Here is a 23310-nt window from a genome sequence, read left to right on the forward strand (position 1 = left end):
GGCCCTGGAACAACTGGGGGAAACTGCAGTGCAGAAAAGCAGTTCACTTGATAAGGAAGATTCTGCCTCTTGTGGTGTTTGTCTCTGGGAGAACCAGCTATTTCATCCCCGCCTATCTCAGTTGCTAGAGCAGGATGTAGGTCCCATGAGATTTTGGGTCAAGGGTTAAGGTGCTGCAGTTTGCTTGCCCAAGCAGGATGTAGGTCCCATGAGATTTTGGGTCAAGGGTTAAGGTGCTGCAGTTTGCTTGCCCAACTTGAGACATCTTCAAGAGACACGATTTTCAAAGGGCAGGTCTATAGGGCAGTCTGAAAGTGAGACTCCTTTAAGGAGTCTCAAACTTAGGCATCCACAATTACTAGCTGCTGTGGAAAATCTCCGCTGAAATATCAACATTGGGACTCTGAGACACCTTGGTTAAAGCAGAGGATGATTTCATTGTACAGCTGGAGACTATGATGCTGTCCTGTGGGGACTGGCTTGGGTTGAGGTAAGAGCAGCAGTAATAACCATTTCCTGCAAAAGAAACAGTGCATCAGGCACTGTATGATACAACTAGGGGTGCACCGATAAAGATTTTTTTGGCCAATACCAATGGTTAATAATCAGCCAGCCACATTAGCCAATAACAATCTGATTGCTGATATGCAGACCAGCAGCTTAGACAGCAGTGTCCAGCTAGTAAGTCTGTGGGGGGGGTGGGGAAGGAAGGGATGTGGGGGGCAGATTGAGACCTCCCATGGTGGAGGGAGTGGGGCTGGGGCAGAGGCAGGTGCTGCAGAACTGGGGTGGAGTGCAGGACAGAGCTGCAGCTTGTATGGGGAGGGGGTGGAAAGCCTCCTGCCACTGCGCACACCCCCAGAGGAGGCATGGGGGGGGCACATGCCCCCTGGATCTGATCGTGGGGTGAGAGTGGGCTGCCTATTGTGCACTCAGGGTTGGGGCTGCTCCAGCCTCTTCCCAGCGGCGGGGCTGGGCCAGGGCTGTGCTTGGGGTGGGTGTGGCAAAGCAGGTGGTGGTGCTAGAAGGGGGGCTGTGTGGGGGGCTACAGCCACCGTAAAATTCGCTGTAGCACCCCTCCCAAGCACTGCCACCACCTGCCCCAAGCACAGCTCCAGCCCAGCCCCCCGTTGGGAAGAGGCTGGCATAGCCCTGGCCCTGAGCATGCAGTGGGCAGCCCGCCCTCCTGCCTTATACAGATCTGAGGGGCATGTGGCCCCCGTACCTGCCTCAGGGGTGCAGACAGCAGCGGGAGCTGCTCCCCAACTTCTCCTGTTCCCCTTGGCTGAGCTGTGGCTCTGTCCTGTGCTTTGCCCCGGCTGTGCAGCCTCTGCTCCTGTCCTAAGCTCCACTCCCTCCACCACTGCAGGGGCCTTGATCTGCCCTCCCCACACTCCTTCCCTCCTCCCACCTACTCCTTACCCCACTACAGACTTAATGGTGGAACATTGCTCTCCAAGCTGCCAGGCTGCACTCCTGGCTGCATGCATGTTGTGGCTACACCCGTGCATGCTGAATTTATCAGCAACATTATCAGCCACATCAACAAAAAAAGCCAATTGCCAGTAATGTCAATTTTCCTTTTATCAGTGCCGCTAAGATATGGACCAATATATCGGTCCACCTCTACCCCTGTGACACTCCGCATGGGACTGAACCCCACCTGGGGCAGCCCCCGCTGTGCTTTCGCCCACAGCCATTGGCCCGGCCTGGGCTGGCCCCAGTCCTGGCCTCAGCCAGCATGCAGCTTCCAGTGGGGCTGTTCCTGGTGCTGTTCTGTTTCTTTTGCCTCCAATGGGAGCTGCCCAGCTGAAGCTTCCTCCATACCCACCTGGAGTAGAACAGCAGGGGCAAAAGTGGGAAGAGGAGGTGCTTCTGGAGGTGGTGGGAGAAGAGCAGCACCTGCATTGGGACTAGTCCCACTGGAAGCTGTGTACACTGTCTGGGGCCCTGGGCCAGTGGGGCTGTTCTGCTCCCCTCTCCTCCAGCTATGGGCCCTGCCTCTGTCCCTACTGCTGGAGCAGGACAGGTCCTGCCACAGTGCACTAGGCTCTGGCTCCAGCTCCTGGCTGCCTTCCACCTGCTCAGTGCAGTGAGCTGCCACATGCAGGCAGGCAGAGTGGGTGGAAGGCAGCTGGGAACTGGAGCCAGAGCCCAGCACACAGAGGCAGCAGCCACCCAGCTGAAGCTCCCCCCTGATTAGAGCAGCACAGCAAGGAGCAGGAAAAGGAGCCACAGCTGGAGGCGAGGGGAGCAGAACAGCCCCGCCAGCCTGTGCTCTGGACAGTGTGCAGCTACTATCAGGGCTGTTCCTGGGGCAGCTGTAGCTGGGCAGGTGCCGCTTTGTTCCCCTTGCCTCCAGCAGTGGCTCCCCCACGCTCCTGCCTCTGCTGCGCCACTCTAGGAGGGAAGATCCCGCTGGTGTAAAGGTTAGCAGAGTAGCACCGGGAACAGCCCCACTGGAAGCTGCACACACTGGTTGGGGCCCAGGTCTGTGGGTGTGGGGCAGAGCTTGGTGTGGACTGCGCTAGGAGGAGCTGGTGGGGTTCAGCTCCATGCAGAGCACTACAGGGGCAGCTGTGGACTGGATTCAGCCCACGGGCTGTATTTTGTCCACCCCTGATATAAGTCCTATTTCTGTGGCTTATATAGTAACAATACCTGACTTTTATCCAGTGATCTAAAGTGCTTTACAAAAGAGGACAGTATCCTTGTCCTCACTTTGCAGATTTGGAAACTGAGCTGCATGAAGGTTGAAATGATTTGTTCAAGGGCTAGTCATAGAACTAGGTCTCTGAGTCCCAGTCCTTGGCTCAAAGCCCTTTGCCGGGGGTCTCAAAGAGGGAAACACGTGTCACAACCTCTCAGCCTCAGTTTCCCTGTCTGTCGAAGGGGTGGTGGCAACTGTGTATAAAGTTCTTTGAAGAAAAAGCACCATACAAAGGGTAAATATAACAATTAACAAAACATGTAATAAGCTGTGGAGTAACTATATTCCCAGGAGGGCAGGTTCAGCCATTTAAGGGAATGGAATGCAGTAACAAATATGATTTTCGAATTGTCACATGTTTGATCAAAAATCTACCCAAGTACAGACATCTGGGTGACCGGATGCTTATTTCGGCTAACCGAAGTGCAAATAGCTGGGCTGACTGGATGTTCATTTAGATGCAGGTGTGTACTTTGGAAAATGAGATCATCTTCCCCAGCATTTGGAAAAAGTGAAGTCCAGCCTAAGGCACATCAGACTCATGAGCTAAACCTTCCTTTGTCCTTTAATACTGTGAAGTTTCTTGTAAGGGCTGTACTGGCACATCTGTGGCAAAGGTGTATAGTTAAGGTGGGTTTATGCTATTTTAAGCTATGTGAAGTGCACTTACTTTTCACGAGGTTTAATTTCTTGCACATGCCAGACAAGACTTTGGCATCCAAACATTTTTACTTGCCTCAGAAATGGGAGGTGGTATTAACTTGGCTACAAAATACCAATAGTATTTATTGCGTGGAGCAACAAATCCCTGGATGCTGACTCTAAGGCTGATCAGAAACTGGTTTGAAGCTGTAACAAAACAGATGTTCAGTGTACATAAACCAGTTTCAAAATGGCTGAAACTGGTGTAAGATAAACCTGGTTGAATGTAGTATCAGACCTAACTGATTTAGGTCAAACTGGTTTATGAAACTTCTGTACCCCAGCATCCTGACATTTTGCATCAGCCCTGGGCTGGGCTGTGCTGTCTGCTCCAGAGAGCAGGGCTGGCCCTCCTGCCTGCTCCCTATCTGGAGCAGTGAGGGCTGGCTCATTGGCCTCACTGGCTGACTGACTGACCCCAGGCAAACCCCTGCTGGAGACTGGGGCCAGGGAGGGGGCTTAAACTTCCCTTCCCCCAAGTGCAGAGCTGCCCTGCCCTGCTTACTTAGTGTTGGCTGCAACTGTAGACTACAAATCCCAGAGGCCCCTGGAAGCAGGAAGAGGAAGTGATGAGCAACCCTGCAGAGTCCAGCTGCTGTGAGTCTGACCTGCATATCCCAGAGACCTTGGGAGCAGCAGGAAGAGAAAGCAAATACACAGCCTATGCTGGCTACATGCAAGTGAACTGTTTTAACACCCCTTGGCTTCTGGCTTGAGCCACTGCAGGCATGTGGCTACATTTCCTGAATCAAAAGTGAATGCCTGTTCATTTGCTTATTGGTTCAATTTTTGCAGCTAAGACTAACCTGTGAAGATTGAATCAGTTCAGCCTCAGGCTTTTTGACTGTCTGTACTTATCCTAATGGTCTAAACCTTACTCCATAATAGAATTCATATGGTAGGGTGTGGGTTATCCCAGTCAATATGAGGGTGCATTGTTCTAGGCACTGCATGTGCACCCAGTATGAGGCAGCCCCATCCAAATTGTTAAAAAAAAGCAGGACAGACAAAGGCTGGGAGGAGAGAGCCACAGAAATGAAGTGTGTTGTATAAGGTCATACAACAAGTTAGTGGCAAAGCCAGGAAGAGAACTGAGGTCTCCTGAGTCCTAGTCTGGGGTCTTGCCCCCAGAATCATGCTACCTCTTAAAGCTTCAGATCTGAATCTTCTACTGAAACCCTTGTTCACTTTCTGTCATCCAGTGGCAATTCTTTTCTTCTTCCCCAACAACACCATCTTTCCTACTCTCCTCTTGTCCCTTCTGCAGCCATTAAGATTCTGCATCCTGTCTATATACTCTGATTCCTGCAGCCAGCTTGTTGCTTACCATCCAACAAAGCAGGTCAGTAGTGCATGACTGCCATGAATGTTTCTCAGCATAAGCAGGGCAAGCTAGTAGTCTCGACTATTAAATTATGGGTACAGTATTAACATAAGCAGCCAATTGAGTCCTTATGCTGTACCTTGTCATTTATTGACACTGAAGTGCTAACAGTAAATCTGTTATTTCTGCTGATAGGTTGACAATACTTCTTCCATACAAAAGTGCTATATTTAAATACTAATGCATAGTATATTATGGAGGTGCACTGATACATTTCATCCACATCATATCGGGACTGATAAAAGGCAAATTTACATTACTGGCAGTTGGCTTTTTTTTTGGCCGATGTGGCCGATAAAGTTGCTGATAAATACTGTGCACGTGCGCACAGCTCCAGCCTGGCAGGTTGGAGAGTATCATCCAGCTGGTGAGTCTCTTGGGAGGGAAGGGGTGTGTGGGGGGAAGATCAAGGCCCCTTTGGTGAGGGAGGGAGTGGGGCTGGGACAGGGGCAGTTGTTGCCCAGCTGGGGTAGGGTGGGATGCAGGACGGAGCTGTAAGCGGCTCATCCAGGGGTCATGGGGGGGGTGGCTCCCACCACTGTGCACACCCCTGGGGGAGGTATGGGGGGCATGTGGCCCCTGGATCTGCACGTGGGACCATGGTGGGCTGCCGCTACGGTCTGGGGCCAGCACTGGGCTTTTCTCAGCAGGGGGCTGGGTCGGGGTTGTGCTTGGGATGGGTGACAACTCTGGTGCTGGGAGGGGGAGCTGTAGCCACCTGAAAATTTGTAATAGCCCCCCCATTGCTCCCCAGCACAGCCCGCCCTGAGCACAGCCCCAGCCCAGCTCCCCCGCCAGAAAGAGACCGGTGCTGCCCCTGGCCCCAGCCTGCAGCAGCAGTCCGCCCTCAACCTGCACATAGTGTGTGAAGCTTCCAGTAGGGCTGTTCCCTTCCCGGTGCTGCTCTGCTAACATTCAAACCAGCGGGACCTCCCTCCTAGAGTGGTGCAGCAGGGGCAGGAGCGGGGGGGGCACATGCTCCCCATGCCTCCCCTGGGGGTGTACACAGCAGTGGGAGCCGCTGCTCCCCCAGTTCCCCAGGCAAGCCACTCACAGCTCTGTCCCCTGCCCTGCCTCAGCTGTTCAGCGCCTGCCCCTGCCTCAGACCTAGCTCTACTCCCTCTCTCACCATGGGGGCCTTCATGTGTCACCCCCCATGCCTCTTCCCTTCCCCTGCCCCTTTCCCTTCAACGGATGCTGGATGCTGGTCTCCAAGCTGCTGGGCTGCATATCAGCAATCAGATTAGTATTCGCTGATATGGCTTGTTAATTATCGGCCATTGGTATTGGCTCATTTATCAGTGCACCCCTAGTATATTACCATGAGCTTAGCAATGCTACAGCAACCTACAACTAAGAGTTCTGCTGGAGTGGTATATATAGTGCTGCTGATTGGGGCTTACTTGTAGTAACGTTTTTACCAAAATGGTACCATAGTACAAATGTAGAACTTTCAGTCCCATAGTAGGCTTGTGTATCAGGTACTCATACTGCAGGACTACTTGGTGTTTTTGTTAGGGGAGTGAGGTAAGACTATGGAAACTATACTAAGTTCTACTTAAAAGCGTTATTTTGTTAAAAGTCTGAAACTCCTGACCCATCACAAAATAAAATGGAAGAACAATAATCCCAGTGCCCAACACTGGATACCTTTGCAATGTCCTTCTGGTTCTTTGGGACCCATGGCAACCCATGTCATGCAGAGATGTGGGTTTTCCAGAAAATTTTGAATTGGAAAATTTTCCAATGCCCTAAATAGAGCGTGATCTGATTTAGCATGCTTATTTGACTTATATTTAGTAAACAACACTAAAAAAGTACCTTCCATGTTAATTTTATGTCCCAATAGCCACAAGTATTTGAACTGACATATTTGATTAGGAAAAAAATTAAATACAGCATACTTAATGTGGTTTAAATGTTATAGTCAAACAAATTCAAAGCCTTATTTGGAAAGAAATTATTTTTATTGGAATACTTTAAAAATGTAAAGACCATACACAATAACATGTACTTCCCTTACATTATTTGTGTAAATTTAAGAAAAAAACCCAAAGCACTGAAAACTGTTGACACACTAATTTTAGCACACCCAAAGAGCTGTGCATGATATGCCGCAGCTGTCCACTTATCTACTTCAACAGAGTTTAACTCTCTTCCACTGAGGTCATTGCAGCACCTCCAGTTTCACTGTCACTACCTGTGGAATCGCTTGCACTACTTTTTAGTCCCATGTCAGAATTAGATTGAGACAACTCTGATTCAGAACTACTTGAACCACATTGTCTTTTGCTAAAGGATGGTTTTACCCATGAGTCTATGGGCAAGTGCAGTTTATCATCACACTGCATCTTCTTCACTAATTGTGCTTCTGACTGATTCTCCAGAAGCAAGAGATTTTGAGAACTAGAAACCAGCTTAGCGGTGTGTTCATTTGTTAGCCTATTCCTCTTTTTTGTCTTGGTTGAGCTGAAAGCTTTCCAGTTCCATTCACAAGAAGCTGCTGTTGGGGGAATGCTTAGGATGCTTAAAGCAATCCTGGACAACAGGCGGGTGTTAGTTTCCCTTCCACCATGTGAGAGGAGACATATTCTCTGTTGCCCGACAAATGATGTCTTTGCTCCAAAGTTTTTCTTTTGCTCAGTACTCGGCAGTGTCTGGCATCACAGCTGTTTCGTTGACGCTGGGGACATTCTTACCTACTTCCATAAGTGTATCAAGAGCAGTAGATGATTCATTTTTTGATAATTGGTGTCCTCTGTGTTGAGGATCCAAAAGGTTTGCTGCCAGATTAACTGGATGAGAACAAAACTCAGATCTCTTAGTAAATATCTGTTTTACTACTTCTTTTTTGGATAGAGGTGAAGAAAGCAAAAGCTCAACTAGATTTTCATTCAGTTGTCTGAATTTCTCTGGAATATTTGAAAGGCTTGGTGCATCTCCTTCAAGTTTCTTGATAGCCACTGAAACAGGTAGTAGCAAATTAAATGCTGCTTGAACTTGAACCCAGAACACATAGTTGTTGAGAATCTGCTTTCGAATGTTCATGGGAATAAACTGGGATACTGTGTCATCTACTGAAGCACACTGCAAACAGTTGTTGTTTGCGGCAAACTAAGTAAATACTTTGTAGCCGAGCCCCATCTAGTTTTACCTGGCTACAAAAGTGCACTTTCCTTCCCCTGCTTCTCTTTCTGTAATTTCTTCAAAATCTGATTAGCAACATGATTGTTGAATGCCTTCACAATTGCTTTGCAGTTTGCCAATATTGTCTTCATTGTATCCAAACTTACTGTGTCCTTTGCCAGAAGATTCAGCCCATGAGCAAGACAACCAGATCCTATTAAATGAGGATACTTTGTCTTTAATATTTGCCATGCAGCTTTCATGTTACTCTCATTATCAGTTACAAGGGCTTGTACCCTGAAGGGACCTGCACTTTCAATCTCTACAGTCTGTCCTTTGGCTATGTATTCACCTGTATGACGAGAAGATTTGGTAACGATTGCTTTCAGGAATATTGGTTCAGGTGTTGCCAACATAATGTTCAATAAAGAATCTCCTTGTATATCAGTCCATCCATCCAACATCAGAGTGATTGGTCAGTGATTCTGTTTGACCAGTCCTTTGAATAACCATTGTTTGAACTCGGTCATACTCTCTATCTAAGAATGTAATAAGCGATAATGTGACGGTAACTTATATGATGGGCAAATTAGTTTGTAATGTTCCTTCCAGTATGGATTTTCAGTTATGGAAAGAGGTGTACCACTTGTAAATATAGCTCGAGCTAATGTCTCATTTGCTTTTTCTTGATCTTCTTTTGGCATTTTATCCACAAAACTTTATAAAAAGCTTGACCGTCGTGAACAGCTACTCACGGTGGATCACATGAACCTGTTCAGCCTCCACAAGAGAAGGCTGAGAGGGGATCTGGTGGCTGTCTGTAAACTTGCTAAGGGGGACCAGCAGGCATTGAGAGAGTTGCTGTTCCCCTGAGCACTGCCGGGAGTAACAAGGTATAATGGCCATAAGTTGACTAAGAGTAGATTCAGGCTAGACATCAGGAGGCGCTACTTCACAGTCAGGGTAGCTAGGATCTGGAACCAGCTTCCAAGGGAAGTGGTGCTGGCTTCTACCCTGGGGGTCTTCAAAAGGAGGCTGGATAATCACCTAGCTGTGCTTGTTTGGCCCCAGCATTCTTTCCTGCCATGGCAGGGGGTTGGACTTGATCTGCTCAGGTCCCTTCTGACCCTACGAAACCCTATGAAACATATCTGGTGACAGCGATCTTGAAAGTGAGGAACCTGCTTCTTCTTTCCCCAGACCTGGCAGCTCAACATTTTCATTTTCCATTTTTTGCAAATCTGCTATTTCACTTGAGCTACTGAATTCCTGCAACAAAAGCGGGAAAAAATTTTTATTTTAGCCTATTCTGATCCGGCCTTATCCATCAGAAGGAGAAGGAGATGCCTGGCAGGGAGCTTGCTTCCCTCCTCCCTGCTAGAAAGAAGACTCTGCTGCTCAACTTGCTGCCCAGTTGCCCTGGGACTGCAGAGTGAAAGGGAAGTACATTCTGGCCTCTGCTACTGACCAGAGGACTAAACTTGCTCTGCTGGGTTGAAATAGCTAAGTATTTCTCTATTATGTAATTTTAAATATATAAATTGTTAAGCCTAAGCCACTTCAGGTGCTTAGTGCAAACAGAAAAGCAGGATAGAAATATTTTAAATAAATAAATAATAGTCTAGAGTTGCATTAACAACTTCAAAAATTATAATGTTTTAAAACAGTATAGATGCTAGTCTATATTGTGTGTTTTTTAACATATTAATTGGTTTACTTGCATAGGATTGCTGAAGTAGACTTTTCTTAGACAATGTTGTTCTACCACTTCATTCTATTAGCTTTCTGTATATGGCTTGTACTCTTTCAGGACAGTTTCTACATGTTATTAAATGTTTCTTCATTCTTGTTGCATTGCTAGCATACTCCTGCCCGCAATATTTGCATCTTTCAACTTTCTTCCTTCCTTCAGTGGCTTGAACTTCATTATAATGATGCCACACATTAGGGTTTTTTTTACTAATTAGGCATTATTATGACTACTTCAAGCCAAAAACACTAAGACCGTGTGTAAACGAAATGAGAGGCATGTGTGAATGAGACTTTAAAGTGGGCTAAATGCTTTTGCACCACTTTAATGGTGTCAGTGTTTGCATGCCTTGACGGTGTATTGTGTATTAATTCTAGCCGCTGTAGGAAATTTGGCAAAGTAATGTGCCTTAAATGACTTCGGGCACAGCAAACTAAAACTCCTTCAAGGAATTTTAGTTTGCTGCCCCTACAGCTATGGAGCGAAGCGCTGGGCTCTGTGCAGCTCCACGATTCTGTAGGAAGCCCTGCGGGCAGCCTGGCAGAAGCTTGGGAAAGTAGCTCTGCCCAAAAAAAGCAGTGAGCTTGATCTCCTCCTCCCCCCACCCCTGGAGCCTGCCTGCCTAAGCTGCATGGGGGCCCAATGCTTCCCTTCACAGCTGCAGTGCCCCCTGGGACCACCCGACAAGGGGTGCCTGTGGGTGGGTGTGGCCGGGGGGGCCACCGCTGCCACAGAGGGAAACACCAGCTCCCACTGCAGCCCAGGGACTGCTCTGCCCACTGGCAGCTTGCCCTCCCCACCAGAGAGGTAGATAAGTCAGCAGGGTGTGTGCATGACACAGGGGCTCAATCAGCCCTAAATTGAAGTGGTGTTGTTTAAAAACCCACTGCTTCAATTTAGGGCCCCGATTTTGTCTACACACTAAAAAACACATGCTTGTCTGGGAGAACTTTAGTGATCTTTGTCCCTCTCTATATCATGTGGAGTGGCAAGGCTGGTAGGAAGTGTGATACTCCAGTGAACCTTAGCTTGGTGTGGACATCCTACTGTGTACCAGTAGGCTTTGTAGGCAGGGCTTAGAATTTCTTCTTTTTCTGGTTGACCATGACTTTGGCATTTGCATTAAACTCCCATGTGGTGGTGGGGGCTTTGTTGTCAGGGCCTGGGGAATGATAAATTATCTGGAAGGGATATGAAAAGGTGGCTTTTATGTGTAAGCTTGAGGAGGACAGCAATTCCTAAGAGGCTTTATGCCATCCATGGCAGTGAGATGTTGTCATTATATTGAGAACCCAGGCAGACACATCCAGGGTCTTCTTTGCAATCTTGTATGAAAAACACACAGCAACATCTCAACGTGACAGCATTCAGTATATATTTGTAGAGCTTGGAGCCAGTGCTTTCAAGCTTGCTTTCTAAAAATTCAGCACCGTAATCTGTGTATAGGCACCTGTATTTAGCATCTTGAGAATCACAATGCTTATTTTATGGTTGGGTCAGCCCAGGACTTGGTACAGGGGTTGGCAACATTTTTGGGGGGCGTGCCAAAAACACCTGCAACCTGTACTTGGAAGATGTTAGCATGCCAGGGGTGGATGGTGGGAGAGCCATGAGGGCCCCAATCTTTGTTGTGTCTGCGCAGCCGGGGGCCCTTCTCCACTGTCTGCTTCAAGGCATGCATGCACGCACCTGCTGCTGGCAATGAGCTGGGCTGGAACTCCACAGACCCCAGTTCAGGTGCTTGCAGCCTCAACACAGCCTGCTGGGAACAGCCTGGGTTCCACGATGGGCGGCAGGGGCTGGCCCAGAGACTTGGCTGGCTGTGGCAGGTAGCTGGGAGGCTGCAAGCAGTTACATTGGGGTCTGCAGGGCCCCATTTTGGCTCGTTGCCAGCAGTGGATGCACACGTGCCAGGGTTGAGCTGCCACAAGAAGGATTGGGCCCCTTGCAGCTTCCCTGCCATCTGCTGCACTGGGACTTTGTAGACCCTGGTGCAGTTGCTTGCAGCTTTCTGGCTGCCTACCATAGCTGACCTGGACTCTGGACAGGCCCCTGCTGTCCGCCAAAGATCTGGACTGCTTGTGGTATGTGGCAGGGAGGATGCAAGCAGCTGCACTAGGGCCATTAAAGGTGTCTGTTTTGGGGGGGTGTTTGTATCCCTTCCAAGAAATCTGACATGCTTCCGTTCTCTACTCTGTGCTCATTTGTCTATTAATACTCTAGGATCCATACAGAGGGAAGTTTTGCCTCTCAGTTTGCCATTTTCTTTATAATTGAGTAAAGTGCACCTAAACCTGCCCATTTAACAGTGATATTGTAACAAAGGGGCGTTATTAGCTAGGGACCAGAACAACCTGGCCCCAGTCTGATGTAGACAGCATGTTGGCAGTTGGGAGTGGGGAGGGTTTGTCTGCTCCAAGGCCAAAGCCAGGCATCTGGAAGCTGTTCCTACACTGTCACTGCTTCTCCCAGTTCCCTAGTTAGGGTGCGGGTGTAGCTTCCAAGCGGGGGAAGCTGTGCAAGCAACTCCAGCACTTCTCTCTGCGCCCACTATGCCCCAGGTGCAGCACCAGCCAGTGAGGACCTGAGCTGGGGCTAAGCAGCAGGAAGCTCCATGTGTGCTCCTGCTGCTTCTTCCCGCCTTACCTCCTGGCTGCAGCACAAACGTATCTTGAAGCTACCCAGGCCGTGTAGCTTCCCGGTGGCTGGAAGCTGTGCCCACACTATAGCCAGGTATTGGGAGGCAGGGAGAAACAATGGTGATACAGCTTCGAGCTGCCTGGCCCCAGTGCAACTCCTTGCTGCCCAGCCCCAGCATAGTGTAGGTAGAGGAAGGCCCTCCACCTCTGCAGGCCAGATCCAATGGCTCCATAGGCTGTATCTGGCCCAGAGACTGTATTTTAGCATGCCCTGCTATAACATGTTAAGTGGAGAGAAGCTGATTCTGACACTGTTCAGAAGGGGAGGCTTACTGTTGCACAGATTTATAATAGCATCCTTGTCTGGTTTTAAGAGCAGGTTAACTTTCCAAGTGAATAGACTCAGGCACAGTGGGGTTGACCAATCTGCAGAAACACAACAGCAACCAAAGTGCAATTTAAATGCAAAGTGTCACTTAAGCTAAAAGACAGTGGTGCCTACTGGCAAGATCAGGCTTAATATTCTTTCTGTTCCCAGCTCTGCCACTGGTGCTATGGGGATGGTCATGAGGAATCAGTTCCCCTTTCTTTATTTCAGCATTTCCTGCTCTGCAAAATGCGGGGATTGTCAGAGCTATGAGCTAGGTGCTTGACTGCCATTGTACTGAGCACCTAACTTTCCTCTGATAACCATTTAACTGTGAGGAAAAATCAATATCTGCCCCAGAAGGAAGGCATAAGAAGACAGGCACCAAGCAGTACCTGCAGGGTCCAAAGAAGTGAAGAAAAAGCTTCACCTTATATCGTAAGCGTTATTTAATTTTTCCAAAAGTGTTTTCTATCAGGAGGGCAGAGCCCATGAATTAGGTGATGTAAGACCTTCAAGTATTGTTTGTTCCAGTATTTTTAACAGGTCCCTAAGTGCACATAAAACTGACTGACACTGTTTTATTTTCCTGCATTGCCATATTTTTTTAGACTGGAAAGTATTGGCAGTGATAGGGACAGCTGTTCTTTCCCTGTTGCAAAGCTAGTGTGAAATACATTGCTACAAGACTATCTTAGCAGCTTTTTAATGGGTTCATTGGATTGTTAGCTTCAGTTACTGAACTTGGAACAGGCAAAGGAAGTTCAGGTTTTTATGATACTTGAATTTCGTTGCTAAAGAGGTTCCTTTTTGCCAGAATTTTCAGACCTATTCTGATACCCGAGTTTTACACTTGTACTTCATAAACCAGTTATGAAGCTACATGGCGATGAGAATGAGTCTTGAGAATGCAGTAGTATGTTATCACTACAGTCACTTCCATCCTGGCACAGATCCATAGTCACTTTGGTGATGTAATTTCTATAACAGCATCATCTGGAGGTCTGGACTGAGATCAGGCCCTGGTTGTGCTAGGTGCTATACTAGCCCCGTACCCAGGGGTTCAGCCCTGGGACCTCACATTCCACACAAAGGAGAAGCAAATTGCTCATGGTCGTGCAGTAAGACTGAGAATACTAACCAAGTCCCCAGACTCCCGACATAGGAGTCCCGACCAATGCAGTCCTTAGACTGCACTGACTGACTCTCAGGTTAAGCCTATGTATCCAGTATCCTGTCTATGGCAGCAGCCAATCCAGGATGCTTCCAAGGGGAGCATGAACCCAGCTTCTGTTACACAACTAATTATGTAATACAGAAAAGTGGGACACTAAACCACTACACTGCAATCCCCAACATGTCTCTGTGCCCAAACGTTGTGTCCTTACCTCAGTTTCTTTCCTTCCCTTACAGTTTTAGAATGGGGCCTGGCTCCTTTTGATCAGGAATTCTGTTATTTGTAAGACTTCCAAACAATACCTTTTTAAAGTCCTTGGCCTGTTAACAAAGTACTTTACATGCAGTTGCTGGCTATGGACAAAGCCCGGGGGGTTAGACCATTTCAGAAGGGGAGGGGCAGTTGCTTAGGAGGGCTTGCAGGCAGTTTCTCAGTAAGGTACTCCTGCGTGCTCTTGCAGCCATTGGACTGAGGTAAACAGCTGTAAATGTAACCCTGAATGAAGCAGATTTAATGTTGTATCAGCTTTGCTTCACTTCTGTAGGGTAAGTCCCAGTTACTGTAGTGTGGGTATTCTAATGTAGAGCAGGGAGTGAGTGACCTGTCATGATCAGTAAGAGCATTAGTAAGCTGGACAGGCTGGGATGAAAATTCTATGAACTGATTACCTGAAAGACCGTAGGGGACAGTAGTGCCCCGCCCCAGCATCAAGCATCCATGCACATGACCACGTGGAAGGTTGCCTTTCTTGTAAAGCATGAGGGCTTGTCTGCTGCTGGAGGCAGGACACTGGACTTCGATGGCCTATGGCTCTGGTGAAATCTGGCATGCCCCTTGTTTCTCTTAAGATCCATTTGCACTTTGCAGCAGAAGCAGGGTTTGGATCTTGTAACTGGAGTCAGGCTTGTGTCACAGCAGAAACCACTCACATTTGTATCAGGCCCTAATCCAGGGGTGGGCAAAATGTGGCCTGTGGGCCGGATCCAGCCTGCGGAGGGTCTTTGTCCAGCCTGTGATGGGTCCCTTGGTCCCCTGGCCCAGCAGCAGCACAAGAGAAAAGTTAAGTGGCCCTGCAGCCGAAATAATTGCTCGCCCCTGCCCTAATCCCTTTTCTCTGGCTTTGCCCTTTTTGTCTTCCAGATTCCAAGGTGTTCCTGATCTACAATACTGGCCTGTCAGGCTGCCTGGAAACCAAGGACTCCCTGGTGAAGATCTCTAAAGCCTGTAACACCAGCACCCCAGCACAACAGTGGAAATGGGTCTCCCGGAGCCGACTCTTCAATATTGGGGCCATGCAGTGCCTGGGAGTCTCCTGGCAGGGTGTCAATGCTACCATGAGCATGCAGTCACTAGCCACGTATGAGTGTGACCGTGAGTCCATCAACATGAGGTGGAACTGCCGGAGCCTGGGGGAGCAGCTGTCTCAGTATCTGAGCACCAGGATAGGGAACTCTTCCCTGGTGCTTGCCGAGAGAGGGGATCAGGCACGCGGAGCACAGTGGAGAACCTATGGCACTGATGAAGATCTGTGTTCTGTACCGTACTTGGGTAAGATCCACAGAGCAGTCTGTTGTCATCCACTCAGAATCCATTGCAATTATCTGTTACTGGGGTTATGGTGGTGCCTGAGGCTTCCATCCAGACCACTACTTCGGCATGGTAGGTGCTACGCAAACACACAGTGAGATCTTGGAGGCAGTAAGAATTCATCCACCTCCCCATTTCTGTGGCTCCATATGAGGCTTTTGCCCTTTTTGTTGTTACTATTTTTTAACTAAATTTAAGGAAAACGGCCCAAGGAGCTTACAGTCTGAGCTCTGCATCCTGCAGTACTTGGGGCCTGATCCACTTCCAACTGATGTCAATGGACATGCTTTCATTGGCTGATTTGATTTTCAGGTGAGGAGGGATTATGTCAATTTGTTGTACTTATGGCAGTTCTTAGGAGTCCCAGCTATGGACCAGGACTCCATTGTGCTATACCCAGTCTGGCCTCCAGTGTACCATAAGATATACACCTTTGCCAGTGACTTCTACATTAAAGCTGTTTTGGGATTGAGCTAGGCTAGAGCAGCAGAACGAGCAGCAGTGGGGTTAATTCCCTGTGTGCTGGCCCTGCCAACACAGTGGCTCTGGCAGCTGTGGGGGTTAATGGTACCATCCTTTACCCTACCAGAGAATTTTTGGGCCCGCAGGCCATAATTTAACCACTCACAAGCCATGTGGCTTGGACGGTCCTGGAGTAGAAGATTATTAATTATTTTCCTTCTGTAATTATGGAAGAACTTTACACTTAGACACGTGCTTTGCTTCTGGGACCTGTTTCTGGGGCAAATGTCTTTACATGGGGAGCAGAATGGTGTGCATGATTGCACCTTCTCCTGTACTTTCAGAGCACTAGAGAAGTGGGATGGTGGCTGTGGGAATTCAGGGATCCTAGTTTTCTCCGTTTAAAAATTGCAAATACTCTGCACCCCCCCACTTCTGATTAAAAGAACCAAATCTGCATTTTTTCTGTGATTAAAATGAAATGCCACTATATATGTAGGTATCAGTTGGACATGACGTTTTATTGATATATTTACAATTTTAAAGCAATTCAGAAGCTTACCAGTACCTCAATTGTTATAATAAAATAAATTCTAAATGCCTATATATTTTGGCATTCGATTTTTTTGATCATGGAAAATAAGAGCTCTCCCTGACCCCTTTGCTTTCCAGGATGTGGGTCCAGCTGTAGCTGTCCCCCAGTAGTACTTTGTGGTGCTGAGCAGCCCTGATATGCTGGTGCCTTACCCTTGCACATGCTGTTACCCCTTACCCCCAAACCACAGGCCTCCCATCCCTACTGGTGCCCCTCACTCTCAACCCATACCACAGTCCCCTGGCCCTGCCACTGCCCCTCGCTCCTGACCCACAGACCACCGCCCCCCGCAGGTCCCAGCCCCCTAGTGTGTGGGGAACAGGGTGGGTGTGTGGGGAACGGGGTGGGTGCAGGCAACATGGAGGATGTGGAGAGCACAGACAACGCATTGGGAGAGCAGGAGCACATGTCTCCTGAGATTTCTGCGCTCACAGTGGGGCATAGGGCTTCAGCTGGACTGGACCAGCTCCAGTGGGCAGGATCTGGCATGGGAGGGAGGGTTACCATGGCCGTCAAGAAGAGTTGTGCCCCCCACTGCTTCTGCGCAGCAGGATGCCTCACCTTGGTAGCTATGGCAGTGCAACGCTTCCTCTCACACCAGGTTGCACCTGCTGGGCTGGGGAGACAGCAGGGTAGTATCTTCCCCCCAATTTACAGTAACCCCTGAAAAGCAGGGCAGTAAAGAGTTAGGGCATCAGGATCTGATAGGATAAAATGAACAGAGGTGGGAGTTCGGTTCAGGGAAGATAAAGATAGGCCTGACAGAGGTCTAGCAGAGCACTAGTGTGGAGAATTGCATGGAGCCAGGTGCCTAGTGCTGCTCCGGAGAGTCCAGCAGAATCCTGTCCCCCCTCTAGCCTCAGGTATGATGGCAATTTCCTGAACTCCTAATCCCTCTGCTCCAGATTGCCCTCCTCCTCCAGCATCTCTCTCTCCTCCCCAGGTAAGGGAGGCTGAACCTGTCTTTGGATTCTTTTTTTTTTTCTCAACAGAAATTTACACCATTCAAGGCAATTCCCATGGGAAGCCATGCACCATCCCGTTCAAGTATGATAATCAGTGGTTCTATGAATGCACCAGCACAGGGCGCGAGGACGGGCATCTCTGGTGTGCTACCACACAAGATTATGGCAAGGATGAAATATGGGGCTTCTGTCCCATTAAGAGTAAGTGGTAACATCTTATCTGGATGCCTAGCACCAGGCAGACTCAGGATTGGTAATAATCAGCCTGGTACCAGGGGTGTACAGGACAGATTCATAGGTGATTACAGCTCAGTACTGCCATGAGGTTATGGCTGCCAGTGATATTAACTGGGCATTGAGGTGAGGGGTCCACTTTGGAAACAAGGGATCCAGTATGTCTTCTTGCAGAAATTCAACTGTGTGTTTGTTGGGAAGGAGGCTTTAACCCAACCCCATTCTCCTGAAGCACAGGGAATAAAACCACCCATGCCTCTTTCCTGCCCATCAATGCATGTTTGAACGTACCTTAGGGTGCCGAGCACTGATGGGTTCTCCACCACTGATGTATTTGCCATCCCTTCCTTTCAAGGACCACAACTTTAGGTGCCCTCTGTTATTTCCTGGCCCTTCATGACCTGTTGACAGATCTCACTAATACTTCCACCATAGCCATTTACCTTGGCCAACACTGAAAGCATCACAGGTCACGGACTCAGTGTTTATTAGAGCTGGTACAAAGACAGTGATCCTGCTGTGAGGCCCAACATGTAGCAATTTGTCAGCTGTTCAGAGAGAGGGAGGGTTCAGGAGGAGAATGATGGCCAATGCAGTCTTCCAGGCTCCAGGGATGTCCATGGTTGCTCACCCAGTCAGAGCATTCCAGCTCAACAATGGGTTTGTCCTGCCTATGGGACGTTAAGACAGAAGCCTGCCTAAACAGCAGCTGCAGACTTTGTGGTGGAAATAAAAAGCTAATGGGAACTGCTCTGGGGCCATTAGAACCACCTGCGACTGGCCTTAACAGGGGGCTACATACCCTTATCCAAGGAGCAGGTTTGACCTGTCACTCCCCTGCTCCTTCCTGCCTTTTATCCCTTCACCCTATAGGCAATGACTGTGAGACCTTTTGGGACAAGGACCACCTGACCAACAGTTGCTACCAGTTTAACTTCCAGTCAACCCTGTCATGGCGGGAGGCCTGGAACAGCTGTGAGCAGCAGGGAGCCAACCTGCTGAGCATTACGGAGATCCATGAACAGACCTATATCAACGGTGAGTCTGGGAAGGAAAAGTGAGGCAGGGACAGGGGCTAGTCTGGGGCATCAGTGCTGCTGTCCCATGGTGAACCTTGCTTCCAAATACAATGTGCACACAAGTTTGGTGCAGGGCATTGCTTGTTATTACTGCTTGGCCCCAGGCCTGTTAGAAGAGCCCATTAGGTTCTAGCAGCTACCCCTCTAGATCAGGGAGGAATGTTGTAGTGGGGTCCCATGGGGATCGATGCTCAGGTTTATTCAACATTTTCATCAATGACCTGAAAAAGGGAGTATACAGAGAAACCTCAAATTTTGCAAACAATACCAAATTATTCTGGGTTGTCAGATACCCAGATGAAGGTGAGAATCTGCAGAAATATTGCGTGAAACTGAGTGGGTAAAGAAGTGGTAGATAAACTTCAGAGTTGACAAGTACAAGGTAATGCATGTGGGAAATATAACCTTAAATATATACACAGAACTAGGCTTTGAATGAGCTGTTATGACTCAGGAAAAAGACCTTGTAGATACAGACTCAGGAGGCACCAGTTGCCCATGTGCATCAGCAACCACAAAAGCCAATAAAATCTTACATTGTTAAAAAAAGGAATTGAAAACAATGCCTTTATATAATTTCATGATGTGTCCACATCTTCACTGCTGTTTGCAGTTCTGGTTTCTGCATCTAAGAAAGGATATAGTATAAGGCAGAGAGATGGAGCAGCTACCATAACAAGACAGACTCAAAACATTCAGACTCTTCAGTTTGGAAAAGAAAAGGCTGAGGGAAAATACAGTAAAAGTTTATAAAAATCATGCAGGCTGTGGATAGGGAATAGGTTGAAAGCGGGGGCATTATTCATGAAGTCCCAGAATACTAGATCTGGGGGCACCCACTGAACTTACCAGGAGACAGGTTTAGAACAAACAAGAAAAAGTACAGTTTCAAGCATGACCTAGTAAACTTGCAGAACTCATTGCCACAGGAGATTGTAGAAGTAGATAGGTTTGAAAAGGGACTAGACAGATTCATGGGTGATAGATCCATTAATAAACATTAAACACAACAGCCAGGGATGTATCCTCTGACATCCCTAAACCAATGATTTCCTAGATTTCATAGACATTAGGGCTGGAAGGGACTTTGGAAGATCATCAAATCCAGCCCCCTGCCCCAGGGGCAGGAAGTCAGCTGGGGTCATAGGATCCCAGCAAGATACGCATCCAATTTTCTCTTGAAGGCGTTCAAAGTATGTGCTTGAACCACCTCCAATGGCAGGCTATTCCAAACCTTGCGGGCTTGGACAGTAAAGAAATTCTTCCTTACATCCAGCCTGAAACGGTCTTCTAGAAGTTTATAACCATTCAACCTCATTGTCCCTTCGGGCACTCTGGTGAACAAAAGTTCCCCCAGATCCTGGTGGGCACCCCTTATAAACTTATAGGTGGCCATCAGATCACCCCTGAGCTTGCACTTTTCCAGGCTAAAGAGCCCCATAGCTCTCAGCTGGTCATCATAAGGTCTGTTTTTCTGACCTCTGGCTCTTCTCTGGACTCTCTCAAGCTTCTCCACATCCTTTTTGAATTGTGGAGCCCAAAACTGGATGCAGTACTCCAGCTGCAGCCTCACCAAGGCCGAGTACAAGGGAAGAATGACCTCCCGGGATTTGCTTGAGAAGCATCTATGCATGCAAGCCAGCATTTTGGTCGCTTTACTAGCCGCCGCATCACGTTGAAGGCTCATGTTGAAGATAGGCACCACACTGGCCTTCTTCCAGTCTTCGGGCACTACACTGGGATCCAGCAGATATCACTATTTTGTAGTACACAGGTGTTTGGGAAACCACCCCAAGGTAATGCGGGTGGGTTCCTGATGAGTTATAGAGTCATAGAGGAGTACAGCTTATTGTCCTAATTTAAGAATGTATCGTTATCCTCCATTTACTGCTTCTGCAAAACCATTGACCACCACAAGGTTGCTTTCCACCCACAACTGCAGGTCCACAGTATTATGCATGGTGTGATACGTATACAGTCCAAATGACAGAAGGCAACCAAGTAGCCCTGCTAGCATAACATGGGGTATTGCCATTGTATTTCCTAGGCTTGAGGGTATCTGTCTGTTCTTACCTAAAAGACATGGTTAAGGTTTTAAGATTGGAGAGGCCAGAGGTGTGGGGGGGACATATTTATTTGTGAAAGGTTTTAGATGGAAAGCCTCAGGATTGAAAAGCTTCTCTTTGCAATGAAGCAATGAAGTGGGCACATTTAACCTACAAAGCTCCATTTGAAAGCTCTTCTTCTAGGTCTGGAACATCCTCCCATGGCGCTGAGGGGTTAGCTCAGCCTCCTTGACTGTAGTTTCTGTCTTCTCTTCTGAGACCGCCAATGAGGTAGTCAGGTTGTACCAGATGTAGCAGTTTGTGACACAGTCACTAGGGGCTGCAGGGACCAGTTTTTCTCTGAGGGTCAAGGTGCTTAGGGTCATGCTCTCCTAATGAGGCCTGAACTACACAGCTATGATGTCTTCCCAAAGAAGGAAGTCTATGAGGCTATTGACTTCTCTTTCTCTGTGTTTCTCTCTCTCTCTCTTCCCCACCCCTGTGTCACAGGACTGCTGACAGGATATAGTTCTACCCTTTGGATTGGGCTCAATGACTTGGATATCAATGGGGGCTGGCAGTGGTCAGACAACTCGCCACTGAAATACCTTAACTGGGAGAATGGTAAGGCCTTAAGTGCTTAAAGGGTACTTAAAGTGTTGCGTGTCGTGGGGGAGGATCCTGCAGAGAGCAGGTCCGGGGAAACTCAAAGCAGGAGAATGCTGTGGATAGCAGTGGGGAGGTGGCAAGTTCATTCAGAGCCAGTGTCAGCCTCCTTCTCCAGAGAACTGAAAAGGGATGGTCCAGGATGTGGCAGCACTCAGCAGGCAGGTTCTCTTGCTGGTGTCTGTGTAGCATGAAGCAAGGGAGACAGTGCCAGATTACAGCAGTCTTTCATTTGACATGGGATGACATTACTCACTGTGCTCTGCATGATGCCTGGGAATGGAGTGCTGTATAGAAATGAAGCACTGATGCTATGGCAGGGTCTAAGGCTAGGGTGGGCAAAATCCAGCCCACGGGCCAGATGCGGTCCACCAGGCCATCCTATCTGGCCTGAGGGGCCCCTAAAAAATTTAGAAAACTAATATTTAGCTGCTCCTGGCTGCCTGTCATGTGGCCCTCAATGGCTTGCTAAAACTCACTAAGTGGCCCTCTGCCCGAAAGAATTGCCCGCCCCTGGTCTAAGGGAAATTGTCAGCAGGAAACTGCGTTGCCCTTGAACAGGCTTTAAGATACCGTGGGACTCTGTACCACATGATACCAGGGAAGTCAGGGCTACATGGTGCATGAGATTCCACAGTGTGGTGGATGCCCTGGCTCTGTGAAACTTGGTGGTAAGGGGGGAGGCTGACACTGCAGTAATCTAGGAGTGAAATTAGATTCTTGCTGCCTTCACTAGGAATTTTGCCATTGATTTCACTGGTGTCTGGATCTCACCCCAGTGCCTTTCCCAGCTCTGATTAGGGGTGGGAACAATTCTGAACAAATGAATGTCTTTAAAATCAGTATAACTCAAGCAGGGACCACAAGCACTACAAAGTTTAATCATAATAATATGGTTACTGCAGGGCAGAGTTAAGGTTATTTGGATAGCTTTATTATTCTATCTCACCATGTTTGAATGTCTTTTAATGTAATCTTAATTCTGAATTCCTTGGGTTTCTCAGGCTTATGAATTTATTTTATTCATAGGTGACTGATATGTTCTCTCAACTATATTTGTGTTATAACCTAGTTTTTTCTGGGAGTGAATGGTCCTGAACAAAGGAGGCCAGCTATCTGTTTTTCAGTGCTGTCTGTTGTCAGTGCTGCTGCCCCCATTGACTTATACTGTAGTTGTGCATGCTCCACACATTAGGCCCTCGTAAGTTTCAGGACTAGACAGAGCTCAATTGTCTGAATGCAAATATCTGCACTGACACTAGCTAAGCCAGGTATCATTACAAAGGCTCCAGACGTTAATGTTTCAAGGCAAAAAAATTGATTGCCCTTTAGCATTTGGGAAGAAATTTTCTTTGCTGCTAATCATTATTCCAAGAGCAGCATTACAGCATTTCATTCCTTTTGAAGCATCTAGCATTGTCCACTAGATGGACCACACTCCTGTGTGATGATTTGTTTGAATTCTTATATTATCCATCTAGATGACAAGCTTTCATGTCTGTGTTTTCCCTACCTTTCCTTTCCTTGTCCCTTTCATCTACCTATAGATCAGCCTGACAACCCTAGCGAGGAGAACTGTGGGGTGATCCGGACGGAGTCATCGGGGGGATGGCAGAACCGGGACTGTAGTATTGCTCTGCCTTATGCCTGCAAGAAGAAACCCAATGCCACTGCGGATCCGTTCACTACAGGTTAGCTGGAAGGGCTGCCTGTTTTGCAGGCCTCCATGAAGGAGTTAATACCCTGGGCTTGTAGCAGTATCCTTTTTTTTTTTTTCCCCCTTCTCTTTCTTTTTCCTTTTTAAAATAAAAAAACCCAGCCA

At 48.0% G+C, this 23310-nt stretch overlaps 1 protein-coding gene across 2 annotated transcripts in view; it reads left to right on the forward strand.

The window, feature by feature from the left end:
* The window catches only part of MRC2 (mannose receptor C-type 2), a 111417-nt gene that overhangs the window by 36676 nt on the left and 51431 nt on the right, over positions 1 to 23310 (forward strand). For both annotated transcript variants that reach the window (XM_090044145.1, XM_090044143.1), the window contains exons 2-6: positions 14996 to 15403; positions 17492 to 17665; positions 18572 to 18736; positions 21333 to 21446; positions 23036 to 23179. In XM_090044145.1, coding sequence (XP_089900271.1) covers positions 15148 to 15403; positions 17492 to 17665; positions 18572 to 18736; positions 21333 to 21446; positions 23036 to 23179 — 853 coding nt within the window. In that variant the 5' untranslated portion in view covers positions 14996 to 15147. The remainder of the gene's footprint in view (positions 1 to 14995; positions 15404 to 17491; positions 17666 to 18571; positions 18737 to 21332; positions 21447 to 23035; positions 23180 to 23310) is intronic.

The sequence above is a fragment of the Crocodylus siamensis genome, chromosome 4 (genome assembly GCF_052110815.1).
Source record: "Crocodylus siamensis isolate JL-2025a chromosome 4, ASM5211081v1, whole genome shotgun sequence".
In the NCBI taxonomy this organism is placed as follows: domain Eukaryota; kingdom Metazoa; phylum Chordata; order Crocodylia; family Crocodylidae; genus Crocodylus; species Crocodylus siamensis.